At 50.7% G+C, this 15,619-nt stretch overlaps 1 protein-coding gene across 1 annotated transcript; it reads right to left on the bottom strand.

Annotated features, from left to right (window-relative positions):
• Window positions 1-15: 15 nt before the first annotated feature.
• LOC128138290 (proline-rich protein 22-like) lies at window positions 16-15,018 on the bottom strand. The gene is made up of 8 exons (XM_052779584.1): window positions 14,960-15,018; window positions 13,167-13,349; window positions 12,871-13,123; window positions 8,813-8,860; window positions 8,116-8,220; window positions 1,200-1,494; window positions 655-818; window positions 16-591 (listed from the first exon to the last, which is right to left on the bottom strand). Exons 1-8 carry the CDS (start codon window positions 15,016-15,018, stop codon window positions 31-33), a joined length of 1,668 nt encoding a protein of 555 aa, XP_052635544.1. The 3' UTR covers window positions 16-30.
• Between the last annotated feature and the right edge of the window lie 601 nt (window positions 15,019-15,619).

Raw genomic sequence — 15,619 nt, 5'->3', positions numbered from 1 at the left:
CTCATCCCTGTCTAATCCCCGCCCCCCCCCTCACACCCCCACGTTGGCTGCAAGAGTCCTGCGCTTGCTGGGTGGCATTGGCAAGGAACTCTGCGCCTGCCTCTTCCTCGGCTTGTCTGCCACGGCAGGCGGGGATGGTGGCAGGTCCATCCCCGCATCCTGCCACGGCTCCTGGGGCTCCATCCTGCCGCTGTTGAATATTTTGAGTCTCAGCATGGCGTTGCTGAGCTCAGGGATGCAGTAGTCAGGGGTGAGCAGCTCCTCAGGCAGCGAGAGCGAGCTGAAGTCGCAGTCGGGGGTGGCTGCGCCGGTGCCACCAGTGTCCCCAGGCGTGGGGCTGCTGCTGGGAGCATGCTGGCTGACCGCCAGCCCGTCCAGGGAGCAATCAAAGAGCATGAGGGCCTCTTGGAGAGCCACTTTCTCAGCCACGGCAAGGTCATCTGCAGGCTCCCCAAGGCCTTGGCTGGGGGGGATGTCGCTCCCCGGGGGGATGTCGCTGCCCGGGGGTGCCCCCGCAGGGGTGGCCGTGCTGGAGATGTTGATCTTCGCCAACTGCCCCTCGATGTGCTGGTAGCCGGGGATGGCTGTCCTCTGATTTTTGTAGGGTGCGAGGTATTGTGGTTGGCCCTGGGGGGTCCCTGGGTCTGCCCAGGCCAGGGGGGCCCCGCAGCCCCAGGGACCCCGCAGGGCAGCACCCGGCAGAGAAGCGGAGCCTTGGCCGAGCGTGGCGGTGGCCGGAGGAGGCAGGTCGGTGGTTGTCCACTGGATGCGGAAGACCCGGGGGTCGAAGAGGCAGCCACATGGAGCCCTCTGCAGACCTGTGTGGGTGAGGGGGAGCCGTGCTGGGCCAGGGCGACTCGCCAGGGGCACCCGCCGAGCCGGCCCCGATGGCCGACATCCCCCAGCTCTGGGCCAGGGACGTGGGGAGCTTGTGGCTGGGGTGATCCCCATGGGGTGAGCTGCTGTGCCAGTGGGACGAGGTTGCAAATCGGGGAGGAGACTCGCATCTAGGAGGTGAAACGGGAGAGGTGGCCCTAAATATTTGGGGAATTCTCTGCAGATCGGCTTTACTGGGCACGCGCCGCCCGGGCGAGGGCAAGGATGCTCACCGGGGCTTGCTGAACCCCCATGCGAAAAGCGCCGAGGGGACGGGTGTGATGGGGATGGCGAAGGTGCCAGAGCAGACTGGGGTGCCATACCTGCTGGTGGTGCCTGGGGTGCCCGGGCTGCAGGGAAGGGCTGCTCCCGCACGGGCAGGTGGCACAAGTTGGCTGAGCCTAAGAGAGAGAGACAGGAGCGATGGCCGGCGGTCACCTCCGCTGTTGCCCCGCAGGAGCGTCCCTGGGCTGCAGGGGTTGGGGTCGGTCCCTGCCTCGAGGGTAGAAGGTTTTGGGGAGCACGAATGGCTGGAAAAGCTGGGGCACCGGGGAGCCCCAGGGCCCAGGCAGTGGGAGCTGCATTGGTGGCCGCGCCATGGTCCCTTCTGGCTGTTGGCTGCTAAGGACTCTTTGGCGTCTCCCCGGAAGGAATGCGGGGGCTCCCTCTGTTCCGCCCCAGCCCCAAGAGCCTCCCCAGCTCCTCCTGGGGAGGGAAAGGGTTAAGGGAGGCTGGGGTGCCCCCGGGGCCTACAGGCAGCTCTCAGGGTCTGCGGGTACAAATCCTCTTTGCTTTCAACAGTATTTTTCCGGTGGGGGAAGAAGAACAAGTTGATTCAGCCGAGCCAAGTGGGGACCAAGCTGCAGCCGCAGCCTCCTTGCGCCAGATGGCAAATGCATTTGCGACTATTGCCCGTGCTCCTGTTCGCTGCGTTGACCGGAGTGACGTACAGAGGCACGGCTGCAGCCCTTTTCCCCCAGAGGTAGAATGGGTGAAGGAGAAGTGGTCCGAGCCGGCAGCGGTCGTGGAGAGAGTAGAACTGTGTCGCGGGCTTTGTCGGGACGGTAAAGGCAAAGGTGTTATGTGTGCCATCCTGGGCGCCTGCTTGATTCAAGCACAAAACCAAAAGAGTGATTTTGTTCAATGGCAGGGGGAAATGGATAAATTGAAAAAGGATAATGTTCAAAAGCAGGGAGAAATAGATTGTTTGAGAGTGGAATTGAGAAAAGGGAAGGAGGGGACGCGTTTTTTGGAAAAAAAGATTGAAAAGATGTTGGCACAAGCAAAAAAACCCCCCAGCATCACCCAAATCCGAAAGTTAATCACGGATATGGATCCTGAGGATTGGGATGGGAACATTTGGGGAGACTCTGATGGAAATAGTTCTGAAGAGGTAGAGGAATTTCAAGAAAGAGAAGTGCGACCCCTTATTAAAACACAAAGGCACACGGGTCCACATGGTGGGAACCCCCGAACCACTATTCGCACAACCCCTTGGTCAGGACCTGAACTCAGTGAGTTACAAGCTAAGTTTTCACGCAAGCCGGGTGAAACCGAAACTGAGTATTTGTGGAGAGTTTCTTGAACGGGGGGGGGGAACTGGATACTGTTGAGTGATGATGAAGCGAGGAATTACTGGGGACCGGGAGTATTTCTGAATGATGGACCAACGGGGCATCGGTCAATGACGTCCCGAGTAGCTTACTGGGCTGGGGGTGTGGACTCGAGGGAGAGAGGAGAACCTATTACTATCCGGGTAAAGGGGCTGTCGGAGTTAACGGAGGGAGTGCAAAAAGCCGCCTGTATTCAGGCTATGTATGATAGAGGGCAGCAAGGGATTCCGATGACTGCACCGGTGGATCCCCCCCACCTCAGACCCCTTATTAGAGGTCTGCCGGACGTTTTAAAAATACACGTCCCGTCCCTCAGAGAAAGAATCCAGGGGGCCATTGATCGTAACCGACAGAACCCTGTAGGAGTCGGTCATAAAATCAGCATTGTCTCAACATCGTCATCAGGAACATGAACAGTACGGACAGAAAATCAGCATTGTCTCAACATCGTCATCAGGAACATGAACAGCACGTTATCTGACAACGGCCTGTTTGGGAGTGCAGTGGCCGATCCCAAGGACAGAACGCGCGGTACAAGGCTCTGTTAAAGATAACCGCACAGCTACTGTCCAAAAAGGATGGATTGCAATTGTTACCATAACATCGATGAAGAAATCATGAACTTTAGACGAACTTTGCTTCATTATAATACCAAAACACACCTCCAAGACTTACCACGCCTCGGACAATGACCCTGTGCCTGCGTAATAGCCTCGCTGGAGAAGGGCGGAGACTCCTGAGGCAGAGGTGGAGCAAGGTGCGTTACTAAGCATAAAAGATGACTTCTGAACAACGGAAGTTTGAAGCTTCCCCACCAAGGACCACGACGATCGACGACGCAGCATTAGCTGGACCCGGGACCGTTAGGACGTCTTGAGATCAGCGGTGGTAGCTATAACTTCTCTTTCTCCTCTCTCTAAACTTAACTTTACTCTTTTCTCCTTTCTTTCACCCATCTCTAACTATCGCGTGCCTCTTCACAGGCAATACAATAAAGTTTTACTGTGTGATTATTGCTATCCCCTTTGGTGTTGGTCACCTTAATTTTGCACTTTCGAGATCGTAGCAAACGAACCATCACGAGTCCACCGAGTGGACCGTGACATTAAACTGGCGTCACGGACAGGATCCTGAGAGACAGAGGGGTGCAGGTTTTGTGTGGTTTGTAACAGGGGAAGAACGTTTCGTTCCAGCTGCATCTGGCCCTGCACCTGAAAGGGTGAGAGGTGTCCAGAAAGCAAGGGGGGGCGATTCGGGATTCCCGCACACCGCACACACCTCAGTGTATTTCACCCCAAACTCGAATTGAGGGCTCTGTCTATCAGGATCAAGTGCAAGGATCTCTTAGTGCAAAAGGGGGAACTGTCCTCATTAGATGAGGTTGATTACCAGGGGAAGTTGAAGGGACAAGCAGAGAAAGTCTGCACTTGTGAGCACCTAAGTTTTGCCTCCCCGAAGTGAGATTTGAGTCCCTTTCGCCACTCGGGGAAGAGGAGGGCGACGCAGCAGTGGTTGCGTGTGTGGTGGAACTAAGTTTGACCTCCCCGAAGTGAGTTTGGCCCTTCGCAGCAAAAATGACTGAAAAGAATGGTTATCAAAACTCTCCATCAGTAAAAAATCTTGACTCGTTTTATGCACTTTTGGCAAAGTATGGAGCTCGACCCTCCCCACCTGGGGAAGAGTGGGCTCGAGACAATTGGGCGAATTTACAGAGTGTAACAGACCGAGTGATTTCTATACATAATGAGGCTGGATCACGGTCAGGCAAAGGCAAAGCGATAATCTGTGCAGTTCTTGGAGCCAGCCTGGTCGCAGCAATTGAAGACCGCTATAAGCGGCGTAGCCAGGAAAAACAAATCATAGAATCCCTTGAAACTTTGGTACAACTTTTGCAGAAAACAACCTCCAACCTGGAAGAGCAGGTAGCAGAGAAAGAGAGAGTAATTAGCTTGTACAAACAGCGAGCAGAGGAAAAGGAGGAAGAAAATCGCTGTCTAAAAGATGCCTTGAAAGAAGGACTTTCAAAGTCTGCTGAATCATTGAGTGAGATAGAAATGAAGATGGAAAAGATAGGTATTCGGCAAATAAGTCAGGTATACCCCCAAAAGGAACTAGAGGAAGCAAGGAGACACTTCAGGGAAAACCCCCAAGTGAGGCCTTTGATTAAAGCAGAATTTGCTTATATAAACGATGAGGATAATGACCCACATATTACAACTAAAGAGATACCATACACTCCCACTGAACTGGCCAAAATGAAAAGAGAATATGGGCGCCTTCCCAAAGAATCCGAAACAGAGTATGTGTGGCGTGTATCTTTAACTGGAGGGGACCAAATTCAGTTAAATGAAAGGGAAGCTAGTGGTTACTGGGGCCACGGTGTCTTTTTAACAACAGGGGATAGACGTGCCCCATGGTCCCTAACCCAGTGGGCTGCCTATTGGGCCGGAGGGCTGAACCCCTTAGACAGGGGAGATCCCCTAGCAATCACAGGCACAGCTGATCAATTGCTAGAAAGTGTGCACAAAGCAGCCTGCCTGCAGATGATACATGAAAGGAAGTTAGTTCCCGGATGTGAATCCCCAATGATGTTGCCGGTGAATCCTGAAATCATGACTCCTTTGATAAGGGGACTCCCAGAATCACTCAAATCTACCGGGATTGTTCACATTGAATCCACAAATAGTTATGGGATTGGACCACATGGCCCTATTTTGCTGTGTAAGAATCAATATCTAGACTGTTGGTTAAATTTGACTGCTGTACAATACTCTTATAAAGTTATGTGTGGTAAAAATAATACTAAATACTGGGGAGGATTTAAAATAGACGTTGTAATACCTATTACCCAACCAATTGTTGTGCTTAACCCAAAAATCACTCAGATTGGACCGTATGTGATCAGAAATACAGGCCTACAACAAATGTTGCTTAACCCGGCATGGTCTCTCAAACGAGTTGAATTGTCGATGCAGAACAATGTTTCAGACATTCAGCCAGCTTGCTCACCTTTCCTAAAGACTTCTTAGGAGGGATGGACAACCTGGCTGCAAAAACAAACTCTTCCCATGAGAAGAACACGGAGAGACCTAACCGGTGTTTTGGGAACAGGATTGGGAGTTCTAAATAGCATTGATTCGGAAGTAATAATGAACAAGTTGGCTACTTCAATTAGTGATTTGGCTAAATTAACAACAGCCTTTGCGATCTTCGTTATTGGCTTTGGGGACTAACCAGTGGCTGTTGTCAAATATATTACCAAAATGGGAAAAGGTAAATATAAGGGATCACGAATTGATTACTGACGCACTTGGGGTGATCCAAAATAACCTCTCTTTGGCTCTCAGTTGTATCCAGGCTCAAATATGGATGCAGTCTGTAGCCGCCTCAATGATAAGAGAAGGTGAAGAAGGTATTCTCCCCACTGAAATTCGGAAAATAATTTGGGACAGTGCCACTGATTTTGAGAAGGAACTCCAATCCTGGTGGAACCTGGTAAACTTTACTTATGATCCCGTTACAAACACAGCTACAACTTTTGTGCTTACTATATATAATGCTACCATATACCCAATTTATCCCGTTATTGCATTAGGGTTAAACCACAACGGTACTATACTCTATCCTTTTGAGCATAGAGTATGGGCCCGAAAGGTGAATGAAAAATGGCAAACTGTTAATTTGGAATCTTGCATTGTACGGGAACAACAAGGATTTGTTTGTGAAGGTAATGCAATTGAGGCACAAGATATTTGTTTAGATACCGAACAAAATATTTGCCATTTTGAGATTCATCCTAATGAAAACCCTGAAACAGTACTCGTATATATCGGCAAGGGCTGTGTATGTTTGAGGACTGTTTGTGACTTTTTATCTGTAGACAAGGTAGTTGCAGAGACTAAAAATCATTCAAATTTTTGTGTTTGCAATTTTACTAAGATTGTCGGATGTGACTTTTCCTATTCGGCCCCGGTCACGTCTCACCAACTTTTGCAATCTAACTACATGTTGATTCATGAATTGCTACCTATACCCATTGGAATGAATCTCGCTTTGGTAAAACAGTTATTACAACACAAGGATTTGGTGGAGATTTTGGAAAAAATTAGGGAAAATGGACAGAAAACCTTAATAACTGTTCATCACAATGTGAAAGAAATACACCGAGTTTTAGAAAGAGTGCAAAAGGATGCAGAACATAGATGGTGGGACACACTTTTTGGATGGTCGCCTACTGCTACAGGCATCCTGAACAAGTTGTGTCACCCCATCGTGGTTCTCTTGATATTCGTTTTGATCAGTTTGGCCTTGTCAGCAACATTGTGTGTCATAGCCTGGAGAATGATGAAGCGGTTAACATGTTTGATGTCTGTATTGAACACACACAATATGCTTGATGTCCCATCCAATGTGGATATCCCCAAATCAATTGATGTTTTGAAACCTCATTGATTCTTCTTTTATATAAACAGCTTTGATTGTAATTGATACATTGTAGTTGCCTCCCTATCCTCTCTCCTTCTCTCTCTCTCTCTTTTCCTTTCCTTTTCTTTTCCCTCTTCTTTGCCTTTCCATCCCCCCCCCTTCTCTCTCTCTCTTTTCCTTTTCCTTTTCTTCTTCCTCTTCTTTATCGTGCTACCACCAAGCGGTCCTGACGTCCTGACGACCATGTTGAGCCACGGGGTGGTGTAGGAGTCGGTCATAAAATCAGCATTGTCTCAACATCGTCATCAGGAACATGAACAGTACGGACAGAAAATCAGCATTGTCTCAACATCATCATCAGGAACATGAACAGCACGTTATCTGACAACGGCCTGTTTGGGAGTGCAGTGGCCGATCCCAAGAACAGAACGCGCGGTACAAGGCTCTGTTAAAGATAACCGCACAGCTACTGTCCAAAAAGGATGGATTGCAATTGTTACCATAACATCGATGAAGAAATCATGAACTTTAGACGAACTTTGCTTCATTATAATACCAAAACACACCTCCAAGACTTACCACGCCTCGGACAATGACCCTGTGCCTGCGTAATAGCCTCGTTGGAGAAGGGCGGAGACTCCTGAGGCAGAGGTGGAGCAAGGTGCGTTACTAAGCATAAAAGATGACTTCTGAACAACGGAAGTTTGAAGCTTCCCCACCAAGGACCACGACGATCGACGACGCAGCATTAGCTGGACCCGGGACCGTTAGGACGTCTTGAGATCAGCGGTGGTAGCTATAACTTCTCTTTCTCCTCTCTCTAAACTTAACTTTACTCTTTTCTCCTTTCTTTCACCCATCTCTAACTATCGCGTGCCTCTTCACAGGCAATACAATAAAGTTTTACTGTGTGATTATTGCTATCCCCTTTGGTGTTGGTCACCTTAATTTTGCACTTTCGAGATCGTAGCAAACGAACCATCACGAGTCCACCGAGTGGACCGTGACAAACCCCCAGGGGCCGGCCGCGCATGTGATGACTTGGGAGGAAGTACTGCACAGCATAGTAGTTTACGGGCGCGAGATGGGATGGACGGAGCCGAGCGGTGGCACGGAGGGCGGCAGGAAGGTCCGGGCAGCCAGTTGTAAGCCCCGCCCCCTCGAGCGGTCTCGATCTCGCGGGCGGCCGGACCAGAATTACGATCCGGAAAGAAACAATCTCTGGCGGAAGGCGCTGGCACTGGGGGCACCCCGAGCCATGCTGGACGGGCAGTCCACTGACGACATCCGGAAGCTGGTGGAGCTGCTGGAGGGGAAAGCTAGAGAACAGAGGGAAGCGCCAGCAACCCCGCCCCCTCGGGAAGAGAAACGGGACCCTTTCGCGGCACTGCGAGAGGAACTGGAAGGGCTAAAAACTAGGAGCTGCGGTTCGGGGTTCAGGTCGCCCAACCCGCATGGTAAATACTTGCCAATGGTCTGCCGAAAAAGAGCCTTAAATACACATTCCTGTGGGCCCCAAACGGATAAGTTTGGAATTCTTAATTGATACAGGAGCCCAAATTAGTGTTTTAAATGAGCAACAAGCTAGTGAGCTGGGAATTAGGCCATCAAGAAAGGCTATAAACATTAGAGGAGTAACAGGGGCGACAGAAAAATGCCCCATAGCTCGAACCCAACTTTGGCTACCTGGGGAAAAAAGAATGACAGCTGTGGAGGTGGCTTTAAGCCCCTATGAGGGAAATATACTGGGATTTGATGTGCTGGCAGGCAGACAATGGTATCTACCCAATGGTAGGGTGTGGAGCTTCGGGGGCACGGAGGCAAAGGCTATTCGTGTGAGAGCATTGCAGACTGCTCCTGCACTACCGCAATCTAAGGTAACCCGTGTCCCTCAATACCCGCTTCCAGCCGTGGCCAAACAAGGCATTTCGGAAGTCATTAATGATCTGGAGAAGAGAGAGATCATCAGTCGCACACATTCTCCTTACAATTCCCCTGTTTGGCCAGTCCGTAAATCAGATGGAAGGTGGCGACTAACAATTGATTATAGAAGACTGAATAGTAATACCCCACCATTAACTTCTGCCGTCCCAAGTATCACCTCAGTGATAACAGCAATACAGGCTGCAGCCCACCCATGGATGGCTGCTTTAGATGTCAAAGATATGGTTTTTTATGGTTCCCTTAAGGGAAGAGGACAAGCCCCAGTTTGCCTTCACTTGGGAAGGGATCCAATACACCTTTAATCGACTTCCCCAGGGGTACGAGCACTCCCCCAGTATCGCTCACAATGCTTTAGCCAAGCTCCTTGATGCTGTGGAGGTACCACCAGGTGTCCGCATATACCAATATGTAGATGATATGCTAGCTGGTGGGGACAACAAGGAACAGGTAGGACAAGTGGCTGAGGCCATCTGGAATCTGTTAGTCAAGAATGGGCTAGACATTCCATCTTCTAAATGCCAAGGTCCGGGACAAGAAGTCAAGTTCCTAGGGGCGTGGTGGATAGCTGGGGCAATTGCAGTGCCCGATGACACTCTATCAGCTATTGAAAAGGGACAGACTCCAAGTAATAAAACGGAATTACAACAGCTGTTAGGTACCTTGGGCTATTGGAGAAAACATATACCAGGGTTTTCGGTGATTGGCCGCCCTCTTTATGACTTACTCCGGAAAAACAGAAAATGGGATTGGACTTTGCAACATACAGAAGCCCTCACCACTCTGAAAGATGAGCTTAAAGCTTATCAGAGACTAGGTCCATTGCACCCACGAGATCCTTTAAGGGTGGAATGGGGATTTGCTGAACATGCCTCATACTGTGGCGTGTTTCAAAAGGGGCCACAGGGACCAGCTAGACCATTATTATTCTCCTCCACTGCATTCAAAGAAACGGAGCGAGGATATTCAGATTGGGAAAAGGGGGTCCTCTCCCTCACTAGAGCAGTTAAAGAGGCTGAAAAGCTACGTACCTCACAGGATGTTATAGTACAGGGTCCTTTCCCTCTCTTAAATTCAGTCCTCAATGAGTCACCTCCTCCAGAGGGAGCAGCCCAAAAGGCCACAGTTAGGAAATGTGGTACGTATACCTAGAAGGGATAAGCCAATTGCTTCCACTAAAAGAGGGTCCAACTAAGGTTTTCAAATTACAGCAACCTGTAAACCCTGACCCAGCCTTGCTGGGTCAACCGTATAAACCTTCTCCAATTGAGGAGGCACCCGAATTCATGGCAGGCTCAGATGTGCAGGGAGTGTGGTTCACAGATGCATCTGCTTGTCGAGTGGGATCAAAATGGCAATATAAAGCAGTGGCGTTGGAAATTGGTACTGGGAAGACAGTCGAAGAAGAGGGTGAAGGTAGTGCACAAGTAGGAGAACTACAGGCTTTATTACTGGCCGTAGAGAATGGTGCTACCATCGTCTATACTGACTCTTACGCAACCTTTAAGGGTGCTAGAGTGGATATGTCAGTGGGAATCTAGTAAGTGGGAAGCAGGTCATGTGAAAGTGTGGAGGACAGAGGACTGGCAACGTCTCCTGGCAATAGGGAGATCCCGACCTTTGAAGGTGGGGTGGGTGAAGGGACATGCTCGGTATGGAACCCCAGCTGCGAAATGGAATCAGCAGGTGGACCACCTGGCCCAAATCAGGATGGTCACCAGTGAGAAGGAAGATTGGGATAGACTAGCAGAATGGTTGCATATCAAACGAAGCCACTCAGGGAAAGCAGATCTCTATTATGAATGCCAATCTCGGGGTTGGCCAGTGTCTATGAAAACCTGTGAAGCAATTCTTACAGCTTGCCCACAATGCCGAATAAGGCTTAAAGCTAATCACCCAAACCAAGCTCCGGCCCAGCATATCAGACAAGGCAAGGCTCTTTGGAGCACGTGGCAGGTTGATTACATTGGTCTTCTGAGACCATCTCATGGGAGTGGAAAGACTCAGCACATCAGTGCCCGGTGGATAATCCCGGACTTCTAACCCTGTGACCCGGTTTTAAGACCGAGGCCTAGTTTGTGCTTTTTTACAGGACCATGAAGGAACGAGTCATTCCAGTCCTTTTGCTGACAGTGATGATGGTGACAGACGTGGATGGTGAAGATCTGGATGATAATGTCGTGGCAAAATGATGGACATTAATATATCGCGAGTCCTTGACCTCGCATGAGAGCAATGTAACAATTATAGTTGGAGGTTCAGATTGGATGGGGGAGGAGGTTATACTCATGTTGTTTATAGTTGGTCACCAAGTGCAGTAAATACTAGCTCAGTATGAAACACCAGATGTGACTATATCCTCCAACTAAGCCATGGGATCACGGGGTGGAGTTGGAATGGTACTATGCTATGCCCTGAAATTCCATGGGGGCAACTGTGTATGGTACTCGAGGAACATCAATAGAGCACCCTAGAACTGAGTTTACAGCTATCAACCTTAGCCAACGCTACATCTAACAATTTGGGGACTCTCAAACAATCGGTTATAACACATTGGTAAAATGACTATCAAAAATTGGGCTGTATTGGATTAGATGCCAAAGAAAGAGAAGGGTATCTGTAAAGTTTTGAACGTGTCAATGGACAACTGCTGTGTTCACTCCAAATGTGTCAATGTGGCTTCAAGACTAAATCAACGAGAGAATACGGCAAGAGACTCGGAGGCAATTGCTTCTGCCCCAGGGACCAACTGCTTGGGAAAGGTTTTGATATGTTCAGATTTTCTTTCACAGGGTGGGCGACCAGCCTTCTCTAATCTTTAATAATGCTTGTAGTTATGATTACTGTAATCTGTATTGCAATGAGGTCTATCAAATGCTTGGTAGTGAAGCCTGTACTAACGGTTAAGTATACTCCTTTAAACTGTCCATACACTGGATACTCCTGTGTTTGATATTCCACTTTAGTTCTAGACCAGAAGGGAACGATGACCCACAATGAGCGTCAAACTCACCAAACTGCACCCCCTTTTAACTTTGGAGGCAAGAGGTGACTGTACCACCACTCCAAAGAAACCAGTCGAATCATGACTGTGGTCACGGGGTGGATTGTGGCAGTACATCCCGCCCCCCCCATCCTGCCAGCAGGAAACGAAACTTCTCCAGGAAGGGAGAAGGGGAAGGAAACCCTGGAGGCTGCAGGTTGAAATTTGAACTGGCCAATGGAGATGCGCCAGGTACACCAAGGTGACCCTCCTAGCCAATAGAATTAAATGACCACAGGTCAGATTCGACAGGGGTATAAACGGGGTCCCGCCGGAGGACATGTTGGCAGTCCTCCTCGGAGCAGCGGGTCTGCAGTCGGGGACTCCCCCTCGGGCCGGGGCACCGCCCGAGGTAACTCCTCGAGGGAGAGAGCCCTCAGCTTTTAGGCGAGTGATACGCGCGTTTTGAGCCATCACTTTAAATCTTGGGAATTCTTAAGTCGGCCGTGTAGTATTAATTCTCTTTACATCATTGAGCCTGTGGTTTTATTAGATGTGACCGGACTTCTAACTAACTTTTGCTGAAGAATAAATCTGAGTTTTAACACCTGTGGGATTTGGTTAGTCGTGCATCCGTAACAGTTGCGTGCTGAGCAGACAGCGTCATCCCTGGCCTGTCCCGCTGCCTGCAGGACAGCTCGCCCCTCGGCACGCCCTGGCCCCAGGCTTGTTTTACAAGTTTACCCCTCCACGGGTCTTTCCCCAGAAAGAAACCACGTTTGTTCACCCCCTGGGGAAGTCTTTTCCTTAGGGAGGCAGAAGGAAAAGGGGACATGGCAGCCCCCGAAGGAATCGGGATTGCCCGGAGAGCTGCCTGACGCCCACGCTTGCCAGCAGCCCTCCAGAAGTTCTCCTTCGCTTCAGTCCCAGAGTCCTTCCCCACGCACAGCACCCTGGGGTGCGGGGATGCTGCTTTGAATGACGGCCCTGGGTTGCAGCCCCATCTCATGGCCCTGCAGCAACCCTCCTCACGCTCCCACTCCCACAGCTCAGCCGAGACCCAAGAGCAGAGGTGTGCCGCAGGGGCCTGCAGTCCCCTCCGTCACGCAGCGAGGGTAGGGCGCAGGAAGGGTGCGCCCAGCTCCGGCCATCCTGTGGCTCTCCAGGCATCCCAGCGAGGCCCCAGCATCTGCTGTTGCTGCTTCGCCACTTCCCCGCCCCATGATGGACTCGGGAGGGTTTCCAGGCAGAGTCCAGACGTGATAAGGGGGCTACTGCGGGGGGACTAGCGGACAAACAGAGTGCCTCCGTCACCATGAATGCCTCACAAGTGGTCCTCTGGAGACCAGGGGGCTCCTAAGAAGGCTGGACGAGCAGCAGAAGGCTCTGGGGCATCACAAAGACCTATGGAGGAGTGCCGAGGGGACTGAAGTGGTGTATTGTAGAGCCTAGGGGACCAGGCCCCCAGTCCAGCGGGGCTTCTGAGGGTGCTAGAGGTCCCGCAGAGGGGCCTGGGGGGCAATGAAGGCCTCAGGAGGGATCCTGAGAGGCCTAGAGCGATCCTAAGACAGCGAGAGGGCAAACGGAGGAGTCCTGCGGTTGGAGTGTGCCCGAGAGCCCTCCACTGGCCCCAGTGAAGGCCAACGGTGGGCTTTTGTGTGCAATGAGGGCCAAGGGCCGGTTCCTGAGGCTCCAAGGGAGGGTGCAAGGAGGCTAAGAGAGGGCTGCTGCGGGGACCAGCGGGCAAACTGAGGCTTCTAGAGCACATCGGAAGGCGCACTGGGGTGCTGAGAGGTTCCGAGGGGGCAACCGTGTCAGGCTGAGGCAAGGCCAGGACAAGAGAGGGGTTCAGAGGGGACTCGTGGATACGAGGAGGCCTCTAGGCCTGAGGGGAGCAGAAGGGAAAATGAACAAGTCTTGAGGGGATCCGATGGCAAAAAGAGAGCCACCCCATCTTGAATTCCCAAGACAGCTACTCCTCACCCACCTCTTTCCCGTCCTGCCCCCACATCTCCCCACCTGCCCTCAACCAGGCAGCCCGGACACACACAGCCAGCCAGCTCGGGCAGACCAGAGCCCTGAAGGTGCCTGAGCGTGGTCACGCCGCGCCACGGCTCCACGGTACCTCTCGGGCTGTAAGAGACGGGGCAGAGAGGGGCTGTTCCAGGGTGCCTTGGGCTTCCTGGGGGTTCCTTGTGTTGCCGAAATCCGGAATAAAACTCCTTAACAACAATGAGAAGTTAAGAAGCAGGCACTCCTTTATTGCAGCGCTGGGCACACGGGGGATCGCTCCACCTATCGTGTGCACCTGTCTTATCCAACAATACAGTTAAATACACACCTGTTATACATATTCACTAGATTTCCGAGAAACGTTATACATAATCATTAGTTTTCCGGGAAACTATTAACATATGTAAATGTCCTTTACGCAAGCGCAGTAAAGGTCTCTGGTGGTCTTCCGAAGCCCTCTGGTGGTCTTCCATAGTCTTCCTCACTTGTCCGCTTCTTGACCTCTCAGGTGATTCTGCGCACTACGATTCTCATCATCATCTATATTAGTTTACATAAAAATGCATACTATGTCTATTCTTAAATTTAACCTTTATAATGATTGGTCCTTCAGTCACACCATCTTATTAATATTCTTATGTTAAAACAATCATTGGTTAATCTCTCTTAACTCTACTGATTAGAATCCTCGATACTCAGATCGAGATGGGAGGGGTAAGGGGTTTCCAAGCAGCAAACTGGTGTCCATGACGGTTTCCTTAGTTTCCTAAAACAAAACACTACAAACCAACAAATCTTTGTCAAAGTTTCTGTGGTTAACTGATTTTAGACAATATTTGTATTCTTATAGTCACACATAGTACATTTTCTAAAGTTCCTAAGTTCCTATGACTACATTTCGAACTTAACACTCCCATACCTATGCTTCACAATTTTCTACTTCTTAATCAAACCAAACTCTTATATATAATTGGATTTTAATTTCTTTATCAGAATATTTTCTACACTTGGACTGCCTCCGTGGAAGAGACACGCGGAGACAACAGCACTGGGACTACAGCTCCTGGCACGTCCTGTGGACCAACATGGCCGCACAACAGGCCTGTACCAGAAGATGACAGCTCCCGGCAGGCCCCGCAAGGCAACACGACTGCCCAGAAGTGCCATGCTGGGAGACTACAGCTCCCAGCATGGCGAGGACAGAGTTTGTATGGCCCTGGGTGCCATCCTCCCCCCTTCACCCCCACAGAGGCTGAAGCGCAGCCCTGCCACACCGGCCCAGGGCTCCTCCACCCCGGCGGTACCACACAGCCATCCCCCGGGGGCAGCTCGAGGTCCCACAGAGGGGTCTGGGGTGCAATGAAGGCCACGGGAGGGGTCCTGAGTGGACCAGCGCTGGAAGAGATTTCTGGAGGGCAGGAAAGGCTGTAATTGTGAGAGGGTGTTCTCCATCACAGTCACGGACCAGACCGAGAAAGAAACCAGTGAGGCGGGAATCTCCGTTTCTGGGAGCTTCCAATTCATACAAGGGCAAACTCAGTGGAGGAAGTTTAATTTTCTTTTTCCTCTTTTCTGCATGAGCTCTTCCTGTCTGGTGGGAGGAAGAGAAGAGTTGAGATGACAAAAACTATGATTTCTGTTAAGCTTGAGTGAATCTTACACACTTTATGGCATCGAGGGGAAGTGGGAGCGCTCTGCACTGCACCGAAAGGAAAGGGGTGTCCTGGGGGCACGCCGGAGTGTCTGAACATGGGGCTCTGGGACACAC

The sequence above is a fragment of the Harpia harpyja genome, unplaced genomic scaffold (genome assembly GCF_026419915.1).
Source record: "Harpia harpyja isolate bHarHar1 unplaced genomic scaffold, bHarHar1 primary haplotype scaffold_310, whole genome shotgun sequence".
Taxonomy (NCBI): domain Eukaryota; kingdom Metazoa; phylum Chordata; class Aves; order Accipitriformes; family Accipitridae; genus Harpia; species Harpia harpyja.
Note: the sequence above shows the minus strand (reverse complement) of the source record. Positions and strands in the feature narration are given on the sequence as shown.